Source organism: Sparus aurata, chromosome 6 (genome assembly GCF_900880675.1).
Source record: "Sparus aurata chromosome 6, fSpaAur1.1, whole genome shotgun sequence".
Taxonomy (NCBI): domain Eukaryota; kingdom Metazoa; phylum Chordata; class Actinopteri; order Spariformes; family Sparidae; genus Sparus; species Sparus aurata.
The window spans coordinates 27,557,280-27,584,091 of NC_044192.1; the positions used below are offsets into that span (position 1 = coordinate 27,557,280).

Genomic DNA, 26,812 nt, shown 5'->3' on the forward strand with positions numbered 1-26,812 from the left:
CAACATATCTCAAATTGCAAGATATGAAAGTTTTGTATGTGGTGCGCATTGAATAAATAAATATCCCAGATTGATGAAAAAATGAATCTGCTCCCTCCAATGACAAAATAATGAAGGCGTCGCTCCTCCTGGCGGGGGCCAATCCCCGCCTGTCTCCATGGCACAGCGAATCCCCGAACCCGAAGAGGACTCGGGTTCTTCCGGCGGGACTCGGAAATCGGAGCCCGAGAGCCCCCCTGACTGTTAGGCGCGACACACACATCAATCGGCTCCTGGCTTGCTTGGTTTGAGATTGTTTATATCCCATCACAACAACTAAAAAAAAAATAAGAAGACGAAAAATCAAAAATAAAGTAGGCTGGAGATGGAAACCGCTGATCAGGTGAGGAGAGCAGCGAGCGGCGAGATGATTTGGACTGAATGTGTGTGTTTATCTGCTAAACGAGCCAGTGTGTGGTTAATTGGTGATTGAATTGAGGATGCTGTTGTCTCTCCCCTCTGTGTCCTCCGCGCAGCTCGCCTCCGTGGGGACGTTTCAAGTGCTTAAATTACCTCTGGGATTTATCCGTGTTCTGGAGTGGGTGAGTTGGAACTTGGATGTTTTTTTCTTGCATGCCATAACTTCACCGTACAGCGTGTGGCAAGTCACCATGTGCGTGACTTATATAATGTAGGATGTGATGAGTGTGTGTGTGTATGATGAGTGTGAGTATAACATCTGGTTTTGACTTCATATGCTCCTCCATCTCTCTGCTGCATCTGAAACTTTATCGTTGTTGTTTTTTTGGGGGGGGTGCCTGGGTGTTGGTGTTTGGTGCTTCACCTTGCCCGCTGATCATCTCGGCTGTGATCCTTGTCACCACCGTGACTGACTGGCTCAAGTTTAAGTAAGGATTCACAGCTCCGTGAGAACTACGTGCCAGGGGAAGCCGCCGTGTAGCTTTTCAATTATGCGTATTTTGGATGCGTTGTGCCAACCCTTGCGCGCTTTTTTTGCGCCAGTCCACATAAAAGAAAGATGGCCCATTTTTTTTTTTTTTTTTTTACTCCAAGTGAAATGATATAACAGGAATCCACAATGAGAACGGGGTGTCCTAGCTCTAACTGAATCAAAGCTTTACTACCTCTGTGTGTGTGTGTGTGTGTGTGTGTGTGTGTGTGTGTTCTGTCATGTTTATTGTACAGTGCAGAGGAGCCCAGAGGCAAAAAGAGATAAGTGATTTTCTTTGATGTGAGTTTAGAGAAATTACTGTAGCCATAAGGGTATTCAGCTCCTGTCTGTGTGTGTGTGTGTGTGTGTGTGTGTGTGTGTGTGTGTGTGTGCGCGCGCGCGCGCAGTGTGTGAGCTTGTCTCTCCCGCTTTTATAAATGCCATCAAATGTGCAGAGAATCCTCAAGCAGCAGAACGCTCCCTCGCCACTCCATAAAAATCAAATAACGAAAACAAGTTCTTTTTTATGAATGTTTTTGTGAACCCCGTTTAAACTCACTCTCAGCAGACACACGTGACATTTTTAACCAAGATAAGGCAGATGTCTATCAGCGAGGTGAGTTCCCGAGCGCGTCCCCCCCACCGGGCTGTCTCGCGTGTGACCAGATTCACTGTGATATTTGTGGGACGGAGCCAAAGAACAAGCAGATGATCCAAAGCACCATCTGTATGATTAAGATAACACTTTGTAATAGCTCCCTCTGTGTGTCTCGTTGTTGCTGTGTGTGTGTGTGTGTGTGTGTGTGTGTGTGTGTGTGTGTGTGTGATTGTGCACACCGTCCTGTAACCTCCGATGACGTATCGATCCAAGCGTCACCTGAAAGCCTTCACACGCATGTAAACATACACAATCCTTTGCAGGCTACAATTAATTTTAGATTCTCCCTCTACACACACACACCAGACACACACACACAATAACCTGAGGCGGGCAGGCAACAACACCACCTTCATGACACTATTATAAAAGTGACCTTTTCCCTGCTCTGCCTTCATTTTCTCTCTCGCACACAACTGAAAAGAAGGAAACTCGTCCAAAATCTCCGCTGGCCAGTGGGCTTATAAAGATGCAAACAATTGAAATTATGACCCAGGTATTCTGATTTATTCTGCAGCATCATCGGAGGCACCTACCAGTCGTGGTTAGACTGTTTTTGACTAGTATCAAAGAGGAAAGGGACCTGCATGGAGCCTGAGTTGGTCTCAGAATGATCTAAAATTTTCTGCCTCCATCTGGAGCCCAAATGATGTAACTATACTTTTTTGCCCTCGTTCGGCCCCACGATGAGCCTCTGACTCCAGCCTCAAGAGACCCTGACAGGTAGAGATGTAGCATCTGATGTAGTTTTTAGTGCACTGGAGAATCAGAGTCCTTTACAGTACTTTACGATCAAAACAAGAGAAGTCCTACTATAGAAGAAAATCGATCCTGGTGCGATGGACAATACCAACAGTGTGTTGCAATCATTTCTAGGTCTATATGCATACATACATCTGTAAGGCATCTTGGGAAACCTTGAGGAAGTGAGTTGTTTGATGGTTTGGCGAGGAGGACATTTATAGTTTGTTGTAGTGTATAATTTGATCATTTGATAGATCTTCCCAGCTCACAGAGGTGGTCAGCGACATTTTACAAGAAAGGACAAGAAAGAAAGAGAAGGAAATCTGGGGTTGTCGGATTGTTTCAGAGAGCAAGGTTAGTCGGACTTTACTACTGCACTCAGTAAAGAACAACAGTTATTGTGAGCATTACTCTTAGAACAAACACGAAGTAGTAGGTGTCTAAAAAGAGCACGCTACAGATTTAGCAGCACGCTTGTCTGACTCACAATGGACAATAAAAGGATCTAAATCGATACAGCAGGGATAGCATCTTTTTCTATAACACTTATCATTGTCAAAACCTGATGCCTACATTACCCACAATGTAACCTGACTGCAGACCAGTTCAGCGTGAGAATCAGGTGTGTCAAACTATTCACTTGTAATGTAGCCTCTTGCTGCTAAATTCAAAGCAGATGGGGCTACAGAAGCTAAAGCTGTTCTTGCTCCACATGCCCTTCAAACGTCGGACCCGACAGAACCGGACTTGAGTGACATCACCTGAGGCAATTTATCAGATTTTCACACGGCTCCATCTGGATCCACACTCGCATTAGAACTCCACAGTACCTGTAAACAGACTCTTTGCAGAGTGTTGATTTAAGATATTATTGCAATACCTATTAATGTAGTATGTTACGCCACCTATGACACCATGTTACGGTTGGATGAAAGATTGCGGTAGATAGATAAAAGGCAGACACTGATTGCAGTTCTGTCACAGGACACAAACTTCGATCTCCCACATGATAGTCCAACATGTAACACCATGTCCCATAAATCCACCCCTCCTTGTTCTACAGAAGTCCTGCGCCCTGTCTGCTTTAAACACGGTCTTCTCATCGAGTGCAACAGCTCGATCTGAGATGTTGTGGTGGAGAGAGGTCTCTGAAAAGATGTGGTTCTCTGATATCCCGTTACTTGGAGGGGAGTCATATTTGTCAATTTAATTTCCCCGCGACCAGACGTTTGCAAGGAGCAGCCTTAAAACCGAGTTGGATTAGCATAGCTCTTAGCCAACATCCAACATTGGAAGGTTCGGCTGGTCAGGTTGAATGAATCAAAGATGCCATGGGCAGTGAACGTATCAAAGTCTGCTGCTGCCCCTGCAAAAATGTTGTCAGGAGAAGTGGTTTTGGTGGAACATTTGCTTGTCTGGAGGCAATCCCTGCCATTAAAATGGCCAAATCCCAGCAAAAGAAAAGGTAGCAGCTCCTCGCTAGTTTGCGTTCATACCATTAGTGAAGGGTAATTGCCATTGTCAACATGTAGGTTGCTGGCTTGTTGTTCATTTCCGTAGAGGTGGGGATGTTGAAAACGGTAACAATCAGATAGTGGAGGAGAGGAGAATGCCGACTGAAATAGTCAGCCACGGCAGACTTACACCTACAGTATGAGTCAGACTAACTATGGACTTAACTGTGAGATGCAGAATTGTCCAATAGGGGCATAATTCCTTGGAATGCTAGACTAGGTTTTTCTGGACCAACACTGAAATGTTTTTCTTTCAACTTTAAATACATTCAGCTGAGACTAACATGGCAGACATTTCTGAAGAGTCGCTGGAAAAACAATGTCAGCCGATGTATTTTCTGTGCTGCTGACAATCATGCTTCATTATCAAAAGCCCTGCAGTGAATTTCTTCCCACACTATGACACCAGCGGAAGCAGATGTCTGTCAGTCTGGTTTGTTTGCGCGCCCTGAGGCTTTAAGGGCTGCAGTTTTGGCAGCGATTGACATTTAAGTTGCTAATGACAATGAACTCTTGACTGTATGGCTGACTGGTTATGTGGACAAACAGAAGGTTGTTTAAAGGTTACGTTAGCCTGATCAAGAGCTCCACAGCCGACCAGTAGGGTCCTGCATCTTCAGTCAGTACTGGGTCCGCACAAAGATGAGGCAGATTCATAATCAGCCATGTCTGCAGGAGACACTAGATTTAACAGCGCTGTGTGTGTGTGTGTGTGTGTGTGTGTGTGTGTGTGTGTGTGTGTGTGTGTGTGTGTGTGTGTGTGTGTGTGTGTGTGTGTGTGCGTGCATGCGTGCGTGCGTGCAGGCTCTTGGCCTGTTTGGCACACTGTCAGTGGCTGGCATATTCTGCTCCAAACAGCTGTAAGGTCCCCTCCTCTCCACCATGGACCCACTCATGCAGAAGCTGTCCTTTGAGATGTGCCCAAACTCTTCACTGCATGTGTGTGTGTGTGTGTGTGTGTGTGTCAGTGTGTGAGATGGAAGGAGGAAGAGAGCAAAATTGTACAGTTGATTGAGCACATGATGCAAATGATATACATGCATTTTTTCATGCGTAGCTGCATCGCCATGGCCGCTGTGCTCTCTCACACGGGACAGTTTTACAAGTACTGTATCAACTCAGTGGCTTTCCTGTACCTCGACAAAACTCGGGCCAATGAGTCACAAAGAATGAGTCCATCATGAGTCTAATTTATGAGTAACAGTCCTGCTCTCACCCAAAATCCATGCTTGACCCACTGTCCTATAATGTCATCTTCAGTACTTAACTGTACGCTGGTTTAGTTAGCCTTAGGGGGGGCAACGGACAGTACATGTTTGTGTGTGTGTGTGTGCAAAATGAACACTCTGCCACAAAAGAAGGGTATTTGTCATAGGGGTTTGGCTCATTGCTTGAAGTACTTGAGTAAATTCCTGGAAAATGACCTGTAAGCATCTTTAATGCCACCGCTCATACTCCCTGCTCCTTAGTTACTGTTGTCAAGACAAGGCCAGCAGATGTAGCACTTAAAATGATCAGAAATTGTTTAAACAATGGGTGTCTGATTATAGGAAAAGGAAGAAGAAATAAAATCCAAGCCATAAATCGTTGATCTTGTTGGATGAAAAGGCGACTGTTGTTAGCTGAGCTGCTGTTGTAAGGTAATGCTAAATGGACACAGTGTTTTCAACCGACTCATAGGTTTTTATGAGTCGGTTGAAAACGCTGTGTCCATTTGACTTTTTTAATATTTCGAGCAGATTGGTTTCCCAATAAAACTTTAAAAGGATGTAGATTATGTGCACGATGGCTACATACTGTATGTGACCTAAAAAAAGGTTGAGGTTAAAAGTACACGGACGGACAAAAAAAAATCAGCATCCTCATCAGCTAATGATCCAGAGAAGTCTTGGAAATAAGGTGAAATAATGATGTGCATTATACGCGTGTTGAAAAGCAGAGCCAGTTAGAACTCGTTAGAACTAGTAGTACAGTACAGCGTTTTTTATTAATCCATGTTTTATTGGTCGTTTATTAACCAATTTGGGTACGGGCCTGGAAGACATCACAAATCCTCTCTGCACAAGTTATCTATGGAGGACTGAAACTGACAAAATCTGAAATAAATGAGTGGCTCAATAAACAAATGAATATGCCGTTAAATGCACCAAAAATAATATTGAAAATAAATGGATATATCTGCTTTATTCTGCCTCTGTAATGGTTTTTGTATTGATAAATGTTTATTTACTTCCGCATGTAACTTTTCCGCTTCATTCATTAATTGATTCATTTAAATATTTTGATATTTACTTATGTACTTATTTCTTTAGCGTTGTCTCTTTGAATGGGAAAATTAAAACACACAGTTGAATTATTACAAAGGTGAATTAATATAAAGGCAAAATAAAGCAGAAATATTAATTTATGTCACAGTCTATAAATGTATTAATGCCTACATTTATTTTGAATATCATTTAGGGTGCATTTAATGGCATACTAAGTTATCTAATGATAATTTTCTTTCATTATCTTATTCTACAAAAAAGTTTCAGTCCTCCATAGCTATCAGCTGGTCAGCCTTAATACAGCTGAATTTGAATATAATAGAAAGTAATGAAACTGCATGTAGTGTAACAAATGTCAGCACGTGGCTTTTTGGTGAACTGAGTGACATTTGATACTGAGTGCCAAGTGATTGTAGTATATGAACTGATAAGTTGAGTGGCAGAGAATGCATCTTCAACAGCACAACTTATAGTTCATTAATTGATTTATCAAGTCAAATACATGTTTGGTCCAGCTTATCAAATGTGAGGTTTTGCCTCTTGCCATTGTAAAATGAATAATTGAATACAAATTAGGCTATTTTGTGATGACGGAGATTCACAATTTTACTGAATGATTGTCCTTTTTTTTTGGAAATGTAGCCTGAACATGAAGAGGGAAGTTGAGATTTGGCCTTGGCACTGTGTGTATTGGCCACTTTAAAAGCGAATATGTGATACTAATAATCAGGTTCGTCCTAAGAAAGCAAGTGGGAAATCCGATTCTTTCCTCTGATTAATGCAGACATCTTTGGTATTGTACAGAAATCACACATTGGGATTAAAGCCCAAATCTTTAAACATTAAGACAAACATTATTTATTTAAATTGGTAACATCAGTGAGCTGTGCCAGACGGACTTTGTAGTGATGCAAACACGGCAAAGCCACTTAGGAGTAAAACACCTCACAGATTAAACAGATTTTGAGTTCAGCAGGATTGGCAAATTGAGATGCATCATTTCTTTGGATAAAGTAATCTGAATACTTCACATTCTCTCTCTCTCTGTGTCTCCGTCTTTCTGTCTGTCACACTCTGTGTTGTTTCTTCAGGCTGGTTATGTGCCATATTGTAGGTTTTGACAGATTAGTGCACAATGTTCATGATGAATATTTGTTCAGTAGCGTGCACACACACACACACACACACACACACACACACCAAAGGGAAACACACACACACCAAAGGGAAACAAGTGGAAGGACGGCGACGCAGAGAGATTGGCGACAGCTGCTGACTGATATCACAAGAGACTTGCCAGGTCAAAGATCTGTTTTTCGGCGCTGAAATCACTCAAAATCCTTTTGACGTGGGGACTTGAGGCTGGGGGAAAGTTACACCTCCTTTAAATGCATCAAGAGATAAAGTTAAGCATTTAGTACAATAAGAATAACCATCACAAATCACTTTACATCCGACCCTGATAACTGTCAGTCAATATAATGTACAGCTGTCTGATATTCCATTATCATGCCTGTTATATCCCTGTCCCTCTTCACACTGCTCTGAAAAAACTCTAGAACTTGATGGTTGTTGGTTCATATATGTTGATGTTAACCTGGTTTAAATGTTCGTACTTTAAAAATCATTCAGTTTAGCAGAGTGCAACAGTGTGCAAGATAATTTTTTCATCACAAACCTGCTGTGGATGTTCTTTAGTTTGTTGTTTGAAATGTCAGATAACATGCCCTACATCTCAAAGATATTCCAGCCTGTATTACTCGGTTATTGACAGTTCAAGGCTGGGACACGATCAAAGAAAGCCATACTGGACTCAGGGCCTGTTAACCTTCCTTGACTTTTAAGGGCCTATCTCGAACAGCACATGTGTGCATATTGAAGACAGTGTTTACTTTACATTACACTCTTAAAGGTGCACTATGTAGTTTTAGGGAAGACATTTTAATCAGAAGAGAAAGATCTTTACTGATTGATATTTATGCCTGAACAAACAAATAAACAAACTCTCTTTGTTTTCATGACTGAATAAACAAACTGACCTTAACAGACAACTTTACACTGTTTTACTTTGTTCATGTTTGGCAGACCCTGCCACCTTTGTAGCTTCCAACAGTGTTCTGGGAGCTTTATTTACTTCTGGGAACAGCTTGTTTATTCAGTTGTGGAAAAAATTTAAACATTTCTGAGTTTGGACTCCTTCTCCAAAACTACACAGTGCCCCTTTAGGAACTGGCAAACTGTCAAATTCATACTCCAGACAAATGGGGGACAGCATACTACCAGAGTAGCTGATAACTGCTGTTAGCTGCCATTAGCTAGTTAGCTAGAGTTTGGAGCATTGGGGAGTGTTGGTGTTGTTTACTATAACCACATGATGTAAACAGTGACTAGGGGCTAGCTGGTTTGCATGCTAACTTCAGTAGATATCTCTGCGCCACAATATAAAGACGTCTTTGACACAACACCAAAACTGCTCTTTCTTCACATTCTGTTGATGATTTTGGAGTAGTTGTTGTTTGGATCAGATTACTACATGTTATATGAAAAGAGTTGCTCGTTCTAGGAACTCTATCGAGAGTTATCTCCTCTCAGCATTTTACCTGATTTGTGTAAACTGTATGTAACATTATAATCTTAGAACAATCTGGGGACGAGGGCTGTGGTAGCCTATGACTTCCTGGATGTGATGTGACGTAGCCTCTCCTGACCCATCAGGTCAGAGCCGGACCTCTGTCTCCCTCTGAACCCTGAGACGACGGTCCACCATCTGTGACTCAGGGAAGGGAAAGGTTAGTCTGTCTTCTCCTGTAGGTAGACACGTCTCCTTGATCAAGACACCCCACACACATAGCACACGGGAGAGCACAGATGTCGGGGATAGTTTGTGCCCAGACAAAATGATAAAGAAAGCTTTCTTGCCTATTTCTTTAGTGGCTTTACCCACGTTGAAAGAACATGTGCATTCATTTTGGTGTTTGAAGCTATAACAATGGCATTATGGTAAACACACAGACACACACAGAGTGGGGTTGTATTAAATGTCCATTTGGTGTCCCCAGCTCCCGTGACTGTCCCTGTTGGCTTCTGGGGCCAGGTTCCAGCTCAAGTCACCTGACTATGGAAACCCCACAAGGAGGAGAGGAGCACCAAGAAGGGACAGTGCAACAAAAATAAATGGAGATTTTCTGCCTGCTCGCAGTCGGTCATGTTTACAGAGGGAAGGAGAGAGCAGAGAGATAGTGGGAGAGATGAATCTGGGCTATGCAGGGCACAAAGCGCTCCCCATGCAGGAGGGGATTAGCTGTCGCTAAATGAGCTGCCGATTCTGTTCTGTGGTGCTGCTACTGAAGCAGCGATCAGACAGATTTACACGAAGGCTTGTGCTCGCTGCTTTTTTGTGTAACTTCTGCGGTCAATGAAGTAGTTGGGGTTTTCTCACTAATGTCGAAGCCAAGATAACAAGACAAGGGGAAACTTATAATTTACTATAACTGTTACTAATTCGCCGTAACTCCAACCATCGGTCAGGGTGATATCCCTCATCACTCAGACGTCAAGGTTTCATTTAAAGGAGCATCTGTCTGCTCGCCCCACTGTGCTCTCATCTCTGATCTCTGCTTTCCATTTTGTTTTGTACTTAACTAGCTGGCGTAAAATTGCTCATGTTTGCACACTGGCGGACCGCAGCAGTGACAGCAAGTGAGACTGCGTGTGTGTGTGTGTGTTTGCGCGCGCATTAGTGTTTGTCTGTGCAAACTGTGGCTAATGCTTCTGCCTGGGTGGAGTGGAGAGAGTGCGATATTTTTACTCTACATTCACATACATACACATCGCACACTCACATCTAGATCCCTGAACACTCACACACACACACGCACACGCATGCACACACACACACTGAGGCACACATGCAGCCAGGCGAACACACACCAACATGTGCATGTACAAATGAACGGGAATGCTGCATGGATACACGTGTCACATGCAAACACATACTGTACATACACACCAAGGCCGGTGACATGGTGGAAGAACTGGCGACCGACTTACGACACACACACACACACAGGCTACTACATGCAAAAGAAGATACAAACAAATTAATATCAGTATCAAAAGAGGAAGAGAAATGCAATGATGAAGCACATGAAGCAATTTATTACCTCACTCGATTTGTGTTCAAATGTTCCTCATGTTCCGTGACACCCACACTGAAGCTTTCTCAATTTATGGAAACCATTTCAGAAGAATCTCCGTAGCATATTTTTTAAAATCATCTCTGGTCTTGAATGAGGTTGTTTTGATGAAACACATTTTAAGGGTTTAAAGATTTTAGCGATTCCTGAAAATAAACAATCAGATTTAAAAAATGTATATATATATTTATATTTAATATATATTATGTATATATATATTGTGCATATTGGGCAAAGCAGAGCAAGCCTCCGAAAGCTTCCAAAAGAATCATGTCAAACTCTTCTCAATCCTCCTGAAAAATAACCAAGCTAGTTACGTTTTACTTTATTATCTGCAGCAATAAATTTATCACTTAAACTTTGATTTGGGAACACAGTATACAGTATTACAGTATAGTCAACTAGATAAGCAGCCATTATACTTCAAATAGTTTACTTGAATTTCCTTGGGAGGCAATAATGTGCAATGCTGCCTGTTCATCAGCACTGCAGATGAACAGGCAGATAGTTATGGGTAAAGCAGATTCCTATGCAGATAGTAATAAAAACTAATCCAGGGGGCTCATTCCCCTGTTTACTTTTGGCCCGTTGGTGTAAAATTGAAGCTTATTTGGAGAGTTTGCAGCACCTGTTTTATTTCTTATTTTTCAAATGAGTCTCAATGTAGAATTCAAGTAGTAACTTGATGTAAACGTCTTACACTGACTTCACTGAAAGTCGACTCCTCACCATTCAGACCACACGCGCCATACAGTTGGTTTTTCGTAGTCTTCAACGTCGTTGGATTTTGAAATTATAGTGGGGGGATGAGCGTTTTGAAAGCAATATTATGTCTCCTCCCCTCAATCTCTGCCTCACTCTCTGTTTCATCTTTTTTTCTGTCTTCATAAAGAGTGTCCTAATTTTTTTTTTCCCCCCCTCCCAGTCAGGCGGGGAGAGGGGCTGAACATCTGAGGCGTTTGCTCCCCCTGAGGCAGCCACTTGACACCCACAACGATTTGAATAGAGCAGGTGGACAGAGTGTGTGTGTGTGTGTGTGTGTGTGTATGAAGAGGTCTGCGAGAATGTCAAGTGCGGCTCATTGGTGAATACACCTTTTAGCTCGTCTGCCACTTAATGTGCTACCACCATCGCCCCCCGCACTGCTCTCATCACGTCCTCTTGTTTGAGCAGCTCCTCTATTTTTCTCTTGTCACTTCATTCGTTTCTTAAATACTCTCCATCTCTCTGCCCACTTAACTTCTTGCCTGGCTGATATCTTTACTGCGCCCTGTTTGTTTTCCCCTTGTTCACAATGGGGGCTGTGTTTATTGGACAGTAGGTCTGATTTCCGGTGGTTCACCCCGAAGCCTGTGGATCAGTTTCATAATCCTTAGCCAGCCTCCGCTCTTCCGCAGTGTTCATTCATGTCTTCATGAGCCTCCGACCCCGCTCGAGTGGCTTTTAAGACCGAATCCTCGCCCTCTTACTCACCTAAATCTGTAGAGTATATCACGAGTTGTACTTCTTTTTTTTTTATCTGCAAGTAAACTTGTTTTAGAAGCGAACTGCGGATTTCACATTAGTGATGTGCTCTTCGATGCCATGTGGGTCAGTGGAGAAGAGGGCAAACAGGGGGGATGTCTCAGAGCTTTGTTTGCGCTGCAGACATTTTTTAACTCCTGCACCCTGGCTTCTCTTTCTTTCTCCCTCTGTATCTGTCTCTCTCTCTACCCCCTCCCTCTCTCCCTCTCTCTCACCCTGTGTCTGTCCCTCTCTATCTCTTGTTCCCCGAGGAGCCCAGCTGGGAGAGGCAGATAAACACACGGGGGCGCAGGGCTTAGCACCCACCCTCCCTCCACAATGCCACGCTCTCCTGTTCAAAGGCCCCAGCCAGAAATGAGAGGGGCTAAACCCGGCCCAAAAATCACAGGGAGAGGAGGCAGCTGCAAGAGAGAGGGAGCAAGAATAGACACTCACAGAGTGAAAGAGAGAGAGATGTTTATCTGGGGGTGTTTGTGATAATTAGGAAGGCGTATTCATTCTCTTGCTCTTCTGGTCACTATTTATCTACCATTTGTTTATTCAGATAAGTCCTTTTAGCTGCATAATGAATCTGCCATGTGCAAGCTCATTTCTGTGTGTTTGTTTGCCTTGAAACCAACCAAAAAACTAAAGAGAGTGAATCACTTAAAAACACTTGAGCAGAGGGATTCCCTGCAGAGGTTCCAGCTGTGCACCATGACAGCCAGGTAAGCAGCAGTCAGCCTCCACCTGAGGCCTGAAGGCAGCTGCAACAAAAGCAAGCAGAGCTGTGAGTTTATCGCACGGCGTCTGGCTTTGACCGGGGCTGACCTAACCCAGCCAAAGCTAGCTCAGCCCTTTGTGAGCCAGATTAGCCTCGCAAAGCATCACCACGTATTGTGTAGTTTTGGCCTCATAAACAGGTTCAACACACGGTTCAGCCACCGAGCATCAATGTGAAGACTGGAAACCAGTCTCTCTTTATATCCTATTAAAATGATATCCGTCTGTCTGTCAAGATAATCAGCTGTGACAATGCTATGACTGAACAAACCGTCAAACCAATTCCTTCAACCAACTCACTTGTTGAAAAAGCTTTGTTTTGATATAAGGTCATCTTGCTTCACTTTTCTAAAATAACTTCTTCCTAACTGTGAGCACACAGGACCTTAGAAGCCGTTCTCCTGATCTGGTCTCATACTTGATAGCAGTCTCAATGTGGTCGGTGCATCAGGCTCATCTTAACTCAGTAAAGCTGTTTGCAGGGTTTGAAGCTGTCTAAGGTCAATCAAAAAATCTGAGAAAGGTAGTCAGTGCACTTAATGGTACACGTTATGTTGTGTTGATCCTAGACTCAGTGTCTGCGCTCAGCCACATGGTGGCATACAGCAACTGATAATGTGACGGTGTGCAGTCAGGGCACTGAGGTGAGCTCCAAAAACATTTGTAACTCGTGGCAACAACAGAAATCAGAAGGGACTGCATTTTTCTCTGTATTTCTTTGTTTAATATCACTGCCCCCACCCCCACCTCCCACCACCACCACACCAAAGTTAAATTTCTGTCTTGTTCAAATCTGGTGTTGCAGTGAAAATGCCAGTCCACCAATGTTTTGAAAGGTAGGGTAATGTGTTTGGGTGTGTCATGTACAATACGTTTATTTCGTAATTATCATGACTGGCCTGTTAAGACTGATAAAGTACTATATGGTGATATGTTAGCTATGTGTGTAAATTGATATCTGTCAGATTCAGTTTAGCTTGACACATCATCAGTACACAGCTTGCTCACACTGAATGCTGCATCCTCTCAGTTGTGGCACATAAATAGTGAACACCGTCCTGCTTAGTGCATACATACATATTTTGAATGCAAATGCATGCACACACTAAATCTCTACGCTCTTAAAAAACATGCTCCCAGATAGTGTCAGGGTGAATATGCCTGTGTGTAGTGCAGCTCAATGATCTGATAATTCCGAGGCTTGTTGAATAGCGCCCTCCAGAGGCCGATGGCCATGAAGACATAAAGAGATATCTCCTCCCCAGCTGCTGGCAAGCTGCTCGTCCAGCTGCCTGTAATGCGGGAGAGGGCAGGCTCATGCTAACCAGGCGTCAGGTCTGATTATGGTGATCATGGTTGTGAGAACTCTCGAGGCTATAGAAGCTTTATATGGAAAACTGGGCTGTGAGAGGGAGCGCATATTAAGGGCAGAGGGTGTGTTAGTGTGTGTGTGTGTGTGTGTGTGCGTGTGTGTTAGGAAGTTGGATATGTGTCTCTGTGATTATGTTTTATTATTATGTTTGCGGCATTTTCGTATTTGTTGATTATAGCAAGAGGACTGTATTTCTGTGTGATCCAGTCCTTCAGTTTTAACTCATAACTCACTCAGATAGTGCCGAGACCTGGCTGTTCATGGCCGCTGTTCTTCTCCACCTGGACTCACCGGTCGTCATTATTTCTGTATCAGTTTAAAGGTGCAATATGTACACATTTTTTGTGAAAGATTTTTACAAATAACTAAAATTATCAACAGAATGTGAGGAAATAACAGCATTGACATCATGTCTATGTATTGTGTTGCACAGATATCTACTGAAGTTAGCATGCTAACCAGCTAGCCTTTGCCTGTCCTAGTCCAAAGCTCCTGTGCTAGTAGTTTAAACGGCAACATCCCTCTGGTGCTCTGAGCTCCGGGTTCGTACCACTAGATGCACTGCTAACTGAGCGACTAGCTAACGGCATTGTTCAGCTATTACTCTACTGATATGCCAACCCCTATTTGCTTTGAGTAGGAACTCCACAGATGGTCAATTCATCCGTTAGACGACAGCTAACGTTATTATCTAACCACTTCCTAGTTAACATCACTGTTTGATAGTCTTATACAAAACAATAGGAAGGTGTACATTTAAACTAAAATATCAACGCAAATCTTCGACATATTTATTTAGGCCTGGAACAAAAACATACTGGATGTGATTAAATGGTGCCGTAAGCTAATGGTTTATCAAATAGGTTGTCTTACCTTGAAATATGGCCTGATGTTCCTCCAAATTATTGTAATGACAATGATGTGTCAAGATTCCCCATGGTTATACTTCTAACCTGGAACACAGTAATACGACACTCTAGCTTCCCAAACTCACATATGTAGCTGAAAGGTCTGATAAATAGGTGACCTGCACTTATCTGAATAACCAGCTGCTTCCAACAGTCAAGACAACACACATTAGGATGGAGAAAGAACCTTTCTACAACAAATCCGCATTTTGGGTCGATTTTGCCAAAAACTCAACACTGTTATACTTCATGTCATTAAAACTGCTCATCACTTTTAGAGCAGTGTTGAGAGCAAGGCAAATAATTTATTATTTGTTTGTTAAATGAGGCAGGCAAAGCCACGGCAAAACTTATCTCCATACAGCTCCATTATTAAGTCTCTTTGGGCCAGTTTTTTGAATGTGTGTGTGTGTGTGTGTGTGTTTGAACACAAGATGTGTGCTTCATAGTAACAACAGCAAAGTTTCTCACTCTCTCATGTATACTGGATATTTATATCAAGAGTTCTCAGCTAAACCCTGAACCTTCATATCACAAACTGATCTCTCAGCTTGTTGCACACAGCGCCTTGTACTCTCTGACTCATTACAGCAACCAAGTGTTGGCTTTATTACGCACAATGGCAGTGTAAGTTGATCTGCTGCTGTTTGTATAATGTTTCCACAATTAATCTACAAATTTCTGTATTGCAATCAAGCCTCTCAGCCATGTTTCTCTACAAGCTGTTGAGCCGAGAGGATGATTAATCATCTACATCTACATCATTTTAACGAGTAGACTAATATTGCATTAGTATAGAATTGGCAGGGGAGGAATACTAACAAAGAGATTATACAAACCTATTATAAGTTTTGATATTTAAACGTTGCCATTTATTATTTTGTCAGCTACAGGTTCAGCTACACCAATTTGACACATTGGTGTCTTTATGGGTCTTTGGAAAAAAAGTAGTGTACATCCTTTTGTGGCTCCAGATGAATGAACGTAATCTGATAGATGCCTCCGGTGATGTCACTCAGTGACTAGGCTGCATTGTGGGTAATGTAAGCACTAGGTTTCCAAAAGAAAGTATAATGAGTGAAATATGAAAGTTGATACTTCTGGTTCTGCTGTAGCAACTCTGATCAATGCTATCCTATGCAATGCTAGACCAGTGGATTGCTTTTCAAGAAGCCACAAAAGGCCACATACTGCTTCTGTCCATATGCAGAGGTACTTTACATCCATATTTAAAGCTTGCAGCCTTTTTCTTTATTGCCTTTGCTGGCAAATTGTAGCATATCTTGGCAGGTTATCGTCTCCTGTTGTTAAAGTGTGTTTTCTACCACTTTATATGTGAAAAAGTAGTATAAAGCTTCTTTGTAGCTCCAGAGGAAGCTGCGTGTAACCTGATGAATTGCTTGAAGTGATGTCACTCAGGAGCTAAGTTGCCTTGTGGGAAATGTAGGCACCAGGTTTCAAAATGGAGGAAGAATGCGTGTAGTTCAGTGGAATATTGTGAAATCACTGGTAGGCCTTTAATTCAATTAGTGGTGTAGCTCCACCTCCACGCGTCCCTCTTTCTCCTCCCATTTATTCATTTATTTATTTATTTACCTCGTGATAATGACAGAGGTGGTGCAGGCCAGAATGGCCGTAGGAAAGAGACATAAGATAGGTGGTAGTATACGTTCATACCCAGCCACACACACACAGAAGTGTTTTCCTCAGGCATCCTCCTCCAGATTCTGTTTCAGTATCAGAATGCTTCTGGGAGTCCTGCAGCATCACTAAACTGGATTAGATCTTCCTTTCTCCAATGTGTATGGTTATATTTGCTCCGGTAAGTTCAATTGTTTGTTGTTTTTTATTGTTGGGTATAATATTGGGTATTTTTGGTGATCGTCCTGCCTGATCTGTGTGTCATCAAACTGTTGTTATGATGGCATTAAAAAATCAGTTTCTGACATAATATTAGATATCCTTCAAAGTTTTACAGCCTGTCACACGAGCTACGCTGTGAGGTCTACAGCAGATTCATGGGGTTTAAGATTGGATTCTGTCTGTTTAATTGTGATCTTCTTTGTCCTTCTCTGCCACACTGCAGGTCATGATAAGTTTGAATGATAATTTTTGCAACACAGTTTTCCTTTTCACTGAAAATGTTTTATTTAAATCAGGATGGTGTAATATTTGTCGGGGTGTGTAGCAAACAAATCTTTCCTCGCATCTGGAGGACATGACTTGTAGTTCAGGACATCTCTGCAGCACTACAGTGCTTCTTTATAATGTGTTTTTTTCCACACATTTTACCTTAATCAAAAAGCTGCAGCTTCTGGATTTGGATATTGCACTTGGTCATATTGCGATTTTGGTAATATTTCAATTAATTTGCAGCCATATTACACTGATTTAATGTTCTTTTTTTTCTTGCTGTGTCAGTGTCTGCACGCATACAGATTTTCAGTTCAGATTCTCACTTGTCTCCGTGTTTAAAATCCAAGTGGAATTATTTCTCGTGTTGTGACTTTCGAACAAGGCAATTGCTTCGGGACGAACATTAAGAACATTGGTGAAGTCATCATCGGGTACCCGTGGAAGAAGCACAAAGTGATCTCTTCCTCCAGACTCCGAGACCCAGTCTATCCTCATTCAGCTCAGCCCACACACTCACTGCAGCTATTGTATTCAAATGCTGATGTGACCAAAATGCTATCAGTTGGTGTTAAACTGGCTTCATGGTGGAGAAATTGCTGAGATGTCCGTAAGCAAAATGTTTAAATGGCGAGACTGCTGATGCTCACTATTTTTGCTACTTGGGCATGTTACTAGAAATTCATTCCGGTTACACTTAAGATTTTTCCTGGGGTTCAGTTTTGAGGTGTCAGTTTCACTGACATCAACAACAGGCTTCATTGAAAGAAGTGGCTGTAAAATGGTGAAATCAGAGCTGATGATGCCGTCTTCACAGGGGCACTCTGAGAGAATTCCCAATTAATATAATGATGAATGACTATAATTAATCCATTTCCCTTATAGGCATCTCATTTTTGTTGTTTTCCTTCTTTGTCCAGCTCTTTGCCATTTTTGCATTTGCAACATGTGGGGGCTACTCTGGGCAGCTGCGGGTTAGTGTGGACTGCATGGAGAAGGCCAGCAGCAACCTCAGCATTGGCATCGACTTTGCTTATCCTTTTAGGTGAGTGGGCTTCATTTCTTGTCTCAGTGTTTGATGGCAACAGTATGAACCAGTGTTTACTTTAATGTCGGGGCCAATATAGGTTTTAATGATGAGACATCAGCATCAGTCAAAATTATATATACTTCCAAGATGATAGGCTGACAAGATGAAGTCTTAATTATGCACACACACTGCACACTGTAGGCTCTTTAGTTTGCCCAATGAATGGTGATAATAACAGCACTGGGACTTACGAATGAATGTTCTCAGTGCTTCCTTTCGCTGTTAAAGGATATGTTCACCCAAAAATGAAAAATCAATCATTATCCATTCCCCCACATGCCGATGGAAGGATGGATGAAGTTTTGTAGAGCACACAGCCAGTCTGGAGTCACTCAGTGAAACAGCGTTGCAGCATTCTCCTAAAAGCATGAAGTAGATGGAGAGAGGGGTTTAAAAAAAATCAACCACAAAACAAAACAGGAAATGGCTAAATAAAGCTCGACCAGGGTGATCTAAGCCTCTGGAAGGCCCAAGATCCCAGATTGATACAGAAAGACATTATTTACACCTTTGACGTGTGGTTAGACTCATACACCCACTTTTAGCTAAGCAGCCACAGTGAAGATTTAAACTTTAAATAACATAACATCTTTTAAAATCAATTTGGGATCTCTGGATTTTTGGAGATGTGGATTACTCCAGACAAGCGGTATGGAGCTATTTTATTATAGCTCTATTATTATTTTCAGGTGTTTTTTCACATTTTAAAACACATCCCAGTTGTTTAGGAGAATGCTTCATTGCTGTTTGGCTGTGAAGCTCCAGAAATGTTTTGTGGACTACGAAACTTTAACTGACTTTCCATCAGCATGAGATAGTAGTGAGACTGGATAGTGACTGAGTTTTATTTTTTTTGGGTTAACGTATCTTTTAAGTGCCTTATTATCCACATTCAAAATCCTTAGCTGATTATGCAGTACATAATCGTGAAAAGGTTCTCCACATGGAGAACTTATTGTGTTTTGTGACTTCAACATCAAACATCATGACGTCACTTAATAGACTAGCTGTACAATGAAATATTCTCAAAGCATTATGAGACATTAGAGTCATGGGTAATGCACTGTTAGCCGGAAATCTGCATGGAGAATTTTCTTTTATCCAAAGATGATGCTTAAGCCAACATGCTGTAGTCAATATACTTAAAAGCAGCGTGGTCACTTTCAGATTGGTAGCATACTATACCCTGACAACCACAGGTCTGTGTGACATAATGTAGTTTTTACTGAAGTCAAAAATAATGTGTGTAGGGGTGTGTGGGTCCATGTCTGCAAAAAGAGCAGCAGAAATAGTGACACTATCTGTACTGCCATCCACCACTTGGGGGGGGTTACATACTGTAACTGTAAATGCATCCAGTCTGTACCAACTACTATTGGCATTATGCTAGAATTCAGACATTGACAAAATAAAACTATAGACTCCATTTTGCGCTGAGCCCTGTGCCTCTCTGTGTGTATCAGGTTGTACCAGGTGTCCTTTGAAGCGCCTGTGTGTGAGGGCATTAGGAGGGAGCGTGTGTTCCTCATCGGAGACTATTCGTCCTCTGCAGAGTTCTTCGTCACCATTGCGGTCTTTGCCTTCCTGTATTCCCTCATGGCCACCATCGTCTACATCTTCTTCCAGAACAAGTACCGTGAAAACAACCGAGGGCCGCTCATTGTGAGTTCAGCGGGCGCTATCATTCCACCACAGCTCACACAACATAATGTGGTTGTTTCTTTTGCTTAAATTTTTTTATGCCCTTTGTCTCTCCTCTCTTACATGCCATTAGGACTTTATAGTGACGGTGGTGTTCTCCTTCATGTGGCTGGTCAGCTCCTCTGCTTGGGCCAAGGCTCTGTCTGATGTGAAGCTGGCAACTGATCCAGACGAGGTGCAGCTCCTCATCTCCGCCTGCAAAACCCAGACCAACAAGTGTGGCTCGTTGCATGGAGCACGCTGGTCTGGACTCAACACCTCAGTGGTAAGTTTACAGGATGTGTGTCGCAAACACAGGGACTCCATTCCAAAAAAACGCTTGGATGCTGTGTAAAACTAAAATGAAACCGTGTCCCAATGATGGCCTGAAACTTTCGAGGATGCCACTTTCATAGCGAATCATGATGCTCTCACCTGTTTCTAATTAAAGGAACAGTTCACACATTCAGTCATTCAGTCATTATCTACTCAGCCCGATGCCGATGGAAAGGGAATATCAGAAAATCAGTGAGAAGTTTTGCAGTCCATAAAGCATTTCTGGAACTTCAAAGCAGCATTCTCAAAACAACTGAAGTAGATGGGGACTTGTTTTAAAGTGTAAAAGAACAGCAGAAAAAAGAAAACATAAAATGGTTCCGTACAGCTCAACTGGTGTAATCCAAGTCTCTGGAAGCCTCGAGACCCCAAATCAAAAAAAATATAATGTACACCCATTTTAATGATGAAATCTTCACTATAGCTGCTAAGTTAAAAGCATTAGAATGCAGCTCAAGTCTGAAGTGGGTGCATAAGCTCGACAGCATGCATGATGTTTTTGGTGATCTTGGTGATCTTTTCAAATCATACTGGGATCTTGTTGCTTCCAGAAAGCCAGTTGACTTCACGCAGCCATTTTATGGTTTTTGTGGTTTCCTTTTTGCTCCTTGTTCCTTGAGAATGTCGCAATGCTGTTTTGCTGTGAAGCTCCAGAAATGTTTTTTGCACTGCCAAACTTCATCCTCTTTTCCATCAGAATAGTAGATGTGTAGAAAAGTGGTAGAAAAGGCTAGACTTTCTGAAGTTGAAATATAAATACTGAACAAGGCTTAAAAAAAGTAAAGTACGAACTACGTTAAAATCCTTTTCTTTATCGGTCAAAGGTGTTAAACAATGGAATGTGCTAGAAGAAGATGTCAAAAAATCAGCAACACTAAGTGGCTTCAAGAAAAAGTATGTACATTCAATCGTTGATCAGTACAGATCAATACAGGAGGGTTGATAAAGGTCAGAGGCACGAATCAACAGACACTGTGCAGACACTGTGTTGAGACGGCATGTGAGCATAACAAATACCATTCTGTACCCAAACAATAAGTTGAACCTGAGAAAATTGTATCGTCCAAGGCCAATGCCAGTTGTACATAGCAGGATGTTGTTATAATGTGTATCAACAATGTGAGATAACTTAGGTACGAACACTGTGACACTACTGTGAGTTATCACAAGTTCTTCTGAGCTGTGAAGAACTCAACTAGCCCTGTAAATTGGCACACAACAGTAGACACACATGTAATCTGTATGTACTGTCTAGAGCTTGAATTCAGCTCTGTATGCTACTGCTGTAATATGTTTTGTCAAAGGTCATAACAAAAGAAGTTGAAAAAAAAAGAAAAGAAAATGTAAAATGCAAATGACAAGAAAAGATCAGGATGAAGATTTTATCCTGTGGGTAATGGGGGCGGGACTTGATAAGCTTTGGCTTCTCCCGCTTTTCCCTTTCGGCCATGTGTATTGTATTATTTGAACAATGATGAAATGTGATGTTTATGAATTGACATGCCCGAAATAAACAACATAAATAAAAATAAATAAATAAATAAATGAATAAATAAAAAATAAAAAAAAACAGTTAAAATAACAAAATTTTTCAAGTCATAACACTGGGGGAAGTTGAAGTGTCACCTAAAGTACTACTGAAAGGAGTTGATGTGTCAGTTGAAATGTGAGTGACAGATTGAGCTGGACATTTAAGTTGATGAGTATATCCTGAAAGAATTGAGTGCCAGTTTAAGTACGGAACAAAAAGGTCTCAGTTAAAGTTTCACCTAAAATGGTGAAAGTGTATTTGAAGAGTAAAAGATAAAAGCAGTTCAAATGTCTGTTGATGTTCAACTCCTGAAAGCAGTTGAGTTTTCAGAGGAAGTTGAAGTTAATGGAGGAGGAACAGGAATTGAAATGCTTGCTAATGAGAAATGTCAATGTCAAAGTTCTCCTTCTCTTTCTCTTTCTCTTTAGGCTTTTGGGTTTCTCAACTTCGTTCTTTGGGCTGGGAACATCTGGTTTGTCTTTAAGGAGACCGGTTGGCACAAGGGTGCTGCAAGGTTGGCAGGCGGGGCGTCTGAGAAACAGGCCGGCACCTTTACCCAGGAGCCTTACAACCAGGGTAGTTTTGACCAGACAGGGAGCTACAACACCCAGGGGAACCTTGGCCAGCCATCTGAATACAGCCAGGTAGGAGGGCCCACCTCCTACTCCAATCAAATGTAGCGGTGCCTTGTCCTTTTGTGAGTGGCACTTCTGCATTTTTAAATAAGGGCAATCAGGGGGTGATAGGGAGGTGAAAGGAAAGTTAAGGATTAATGTTCAACCTTGCTCAGTTTGTCATCAACTTATCTGTGCAAAAAAAGAGATGGTTTTTAAAGAAAGGCATCAGAGGTGTCAAAGAACGACTGCTGTAGATACAAGTATTGTTGGGTATTGTAAAAAATAATTAGATATAGTCTTTTACTCCTTCTCTGTCAGAGGTGTTGTTTTCTGAATGTCGTATTTGTTGTACTTTGAAACACATAAGTGACAGTTTGTCTCTCTGTGCTTGGTAATTGACATACACTGTTACAGCTGGATGTCTTTTTCAAACTGGTTTGCACTGTTGCACTGTGAACGGATTAAGTGCTCTATGTTTGTATAATTCAGTGACAAGTACGTGCATGATGTTGTATGTGTGCTAATATGCTCTCTTCAAAACGAGTTGAAAAAAGGTTTTTTAACTCGTTTTTGTAATTTTATCTATGAAAGTTTACAAAATTTACACTGCCCCAAACATCACTGAAAGTGTATTTAGATCAGTATTATTACGTGTATATTATTTTTTAATGTAACAGGAACTATATTTTGATAAAGGCTATTTCTAATTCAGAAACAGATTCAGAATAAAACGTAGTGACATGTCTGTGTTGTTAGTACAAATCAAGGGCGTAGGTTCAGTCTCAACATCAGCAGGGACACAGCATGGATGGATGTTGATATTTCCAATATAATATTTGCACATGATGCAAGCTTTCAGACCCCCTCCCTTTTAGCCAACCAAATCTTAACATATCATGCCTAAATTGGTCATCTTTGAGACGTAGCCTCAGAAGAATATGACTTCACTCCATGGATAATGCAATCTAGTTCATTCAAATACTGGGGCATGTCCCAATCATCCAAATGTCAACCAACACTGTCCAGCTCATTTGGACAAACTTAAAGCAATAACCGCAAAAAAAACATAAATATGTATCATTTATTGGTTTGTGGGGGAAAAAAGTAAAGTATGCAACCTTCGCAGCATGTTGTTTCTGCCTCCATGGTTAAAACTACTGAGTCACACCTACGCAGACGATATCACTCTTTAATTTGAATCATGTGAAGAGGGAGATTGTCCCCCTTATTGTTTACAAGTGGCCGCTCCTGCTACAAATAACTGTGACTGTTTTCTATGCTATCCTCAGACTACTGGGAAATTATGAACTTAAGTTATACCTCTCTAAAGCATGTCCAGAGTATCCACTTACACCGCTAAAGCCCAGCAAAAAAGCACATTGATACTGTAGTGATATTAATACATGAATAAGTGAACGGTGGGCTCATCTGTACATAACTAATATTGAGCAACCAACTTTTGTTGGCTTTAAAATCGCAATTCAGGTTTGTACAACTTAAAAAAAAAAAATCTGTGCAATTCATGTATAGTAATGTTCAAAGGATAATGCTCGGTTGCTGTTTGTTTACATTAATATGACTTGTGCAACCCTGTTTCTTGACCTCCTAAGCATGTGGCTTGCATCAGTGTAATAAAGCAGATTGAATACCCATGTGTGTAAAATAGTCTGACATCCATGATAAATGTTTACGGGTCCATCTAATGGAGTGTGGATATTTTACATGGCATTCATGGTAATAAAGCACAATTTTGCCCATAATAAACCTGTTCTCTAAGTCTCTATGTGTCTCTAAATGTACATGAAATACTGTACCTGATGTTTTGTTATCACTTTGCCCTGAGAAGTGGGTGACCTCTGAACTTTGACCTGTTCCCCAGAAACAGGAGCAGTCTGTGAGGGATGCTCGGGTGCTCTTTCTGAAACGTTATATTCCTGACAAGACAAGCGACTATGTTCACGATAAGCACGTAGTTAAGAGGATATTTCTTGTCATTGAAAAGATGAAATAAAAAAGTAAAGTTTCCTGTGGTTTGTCAGATGAACTTGTCAGTTTAACAAAGCTCAAATGTCTGCATTGAGATTCCAGAGGGATACTCTCATTAGAAAATAACATTTCCTACTGGTGAATCACGTACTATTTGTCGGAAACAACAACAACAAGCATGTGACAATATTCTTGCAGAGATTCACAGTCTGAAATGTTTAGGAACTGAGCAGCGGAGTTATTTTAATTTTGTATTTTGTAATGCTTTTATATTAACATTTTTATTTCAGTCAGGTAAAATGTTTTCATCACACCTAATTTTGTGTTTCAGTTTAGTTTCACTCTGATACCCTAACTCCAAAAGCTATTAAATAATAATGAATTACACAATGTGTAGTGACAGTCTCATATGTCAAGTAGAGATCAGTACTTGCAGCATATACATGAACATACTGTATACAGATACATAGGCCCAAAGGTCTACATAGTGTTTAGAATAAATTGTTTTTTCAGAATCAGTACAAAGTTTGAAATGTATTAAAGTTATCAGTATGTGTATTAGTGGTAGTAGTAATAGAAACAGGGATATACTGTACAAAATAACATCCTAACAGAAAAATGACACAAAATGTCTGGAATAATGAGGCCATCTTGTGGCCGTTGTACATCTCTACCATGAGACTGATCACATACTACAGTCAGTACAGGCTGCTCTGCTCCCCTTTTAGAGCTTGGCAGCATCTAAATGTATGACCCCATTTACATTCTGAATTTTGAGAGAATGCATGTCTTTGCCACAAGTGTTCAAGAAGAGTAACTTGTCTAGACCAATGCCTTTGTTGCTTTGGCTATTTTAATATAGGAAGGCAACATTTTTCAAAGGGTTTTTAGTGGAAATTGTTACCCAATTCTGAATTGAACTAGAGCTGAGCTTCAAGTGTGACTGCAGCGACTCATTCACTCTTTGACTGTAGAGAGAACTGTTGTCACTATTACTTAATAAATTCATGTGACAAAGATTAATGAGTTGTGTCCTACCAAACAAAACAGACAAATCACTTAATCACAAATTAAAACTGAGTTAAAGACTGATTATGCCAGAAAATGATTCAATTTTCGTGAAACTATAATTCACCTCTAGCAGTACTACTGTAGCTAAAGGCTAAATTAACATGGGTTGCTTTTTTTTCCCCTCGGTGACAGTAACTGAAAAATATACATTCATTTTGATTGACCCTTATCATCTCATCAGTTATTCAGATGTATTATTATCAAGTTTTCCACATTCCCCATTATAGGTTACACATGTCCAATAATGGAGAAAAGGGAGCTTAACTCCTGTGAAGGCTATGTAACTAGCTTAGAAGCAGTGTCGCATGAGCAATTGATGATAGCTAAATAGTAGACTTCATTATCAATTAAATAATTTTGTTTCTTATTATAAATTAGTACACACAGCTAAACAGAGATGTGTCAGTAGGCTAACTCTGAGGTCAAAGTAGGCTAGCATTATCAAACACGAGGAAGAATGCGCCTTGTCATGACAGTGCAAGGATAGTAGGTTCAAAACCTCTAAATATGTTCATTTCTTATTAATTAGAAACGTTCTTTACAATGTATTGTATTCTACCAGACACACTTAACTGCAGTTGCTGCTCAGACTTGAACTCTTCTGACTGACGGCGGTCACTCCCCTGAGTGACCAGCAGGGGGCGACATCCGTCCGTCTGAGCGCTCCGCTGCCTCCAACAAAACCACTGAAACCTCTCACAAGGAAGTCACATCCCGGTGTGTCACTTTAACTGGTGTCCATTTTAACCGGCGACCGTCCCAGATGTGCTGGAGGTGTGGTTTGAGAATCCCGTCTGGAGAGGGGTCCTCGGCCGTGTCCGCTAAGCCGTGAAAAACATTCCGATCCCTCTGCTCATCGATCCAAGTCATGTATATTAATTGTGACGTGGCTTGAACACTACTATTCCACCCTGAGATGCCGGGGCTGCGACCTGCAAACCACTGTTCAGCGAGCGCTACGGAGCACACAGTGACAGTGCAGGTGACTGTGTCGATGCCTGTCCAAAAAACGCGACTGTCAATAAATCGCCCAAAAGTGTCGGTCTTATAGCTTTGTCATGAATATCTGTACTTACATGCAGCTGGTGGGTTGAATACTGTGAGGCATTTGTGTGCGCCGAGCGGGCCGACAGCAGCGTCGAGACCGCAGTTAGCTGTGGCGTTGAGTGCGCAGCGTCCAGGTTAACTTGTGACACCTGTTACCATCCAGTATTTCTTTCATTCCGCACTGCGTTCAAATGCTTACTATAAGTCATCGTTCCACGCCGTATACACCGTTATTAAGCTCAAGTCAAGTCGATGTGAAAACTGTCATATAGCCCGCTCGTCAAACAGTCTGCAGAGTATGTTGACATCCAGCACGAACACAGCGGGAGGACGGTCAGCTGTGGCAAAGCGTGAGGAGCCCAGATCAACCTGTGATACAAACACCTGTATCGACCATTTGAGAAATAAAATAACTACCTACAATAAATACAAACAGCAACACAGA

General features: G+C 41.5%; 1 protein-coding gene and 1 long non-coding RNA gene across 2 annotated transcripts; one reads left to right on the forward strand and one right to left on the reverse strand.

Moving 5' to 3' along the window:
* The first annotated feature begins 196 nt into the window (after positions 1-196).
* synpra (synaptoporin a) lies at positions 197-24,027 on the forward strand. The gene is made up of 6 exons (XM_030419486.1): positions 197-382; positions 516-581; positions 17,930-18,054; positions 19,563-19,761; positions 19,874-20,065; positions 22,075-24,027. The coding sequence occupies exons 1-6, from the start codon at positions 365-367 to the stop codon at positions 22,324-22,326; spliced, it is 852 nt and encodes a 283-aa protein (XP_030275346.1). The 5' UTR covers positions 197-364; the 3' UTR covers positions 22,327-24,027.
* LOC115583071 (uncharacterized) lies at positions 23,797-26,770 on the reverse strand. Its single transcript, XR_003984299.1, has 2 exons — positions 26,397-26,770; positions 23,797-26,318 (listed from the first exon to the last, which is right to left on the reverse strand). It is a non-coding gene; the product is annotated as an uncharacterized LOC115583071 (long non-coding RNA).
* Between the last annotated feature and the right edge of the window lie 42 nt (positions 26,771-26,812).

What these genes read in the sequence shown, in the direction of transcription:
- synpra (XM_030419486.1), top strand. An exon ending in GACTTTGCTTATCCTTTTAG is followed by an intron (nt 18,055 to 19,562) that starts GTGAGTGGGCTT and finishes TGTGTGTATCAG; the next exon opens with GTTGTACCAGGTGTCCTTTG. An exon ending in CTGGACTCAACACCTCAGTG is followed by an intron (nt 20,066 to 22,074) that starts GTAAGTTTACAG and finishes CTTTCTCTTTAG; the next exon opens with GCTTTTGGGTTTCTCAACTT.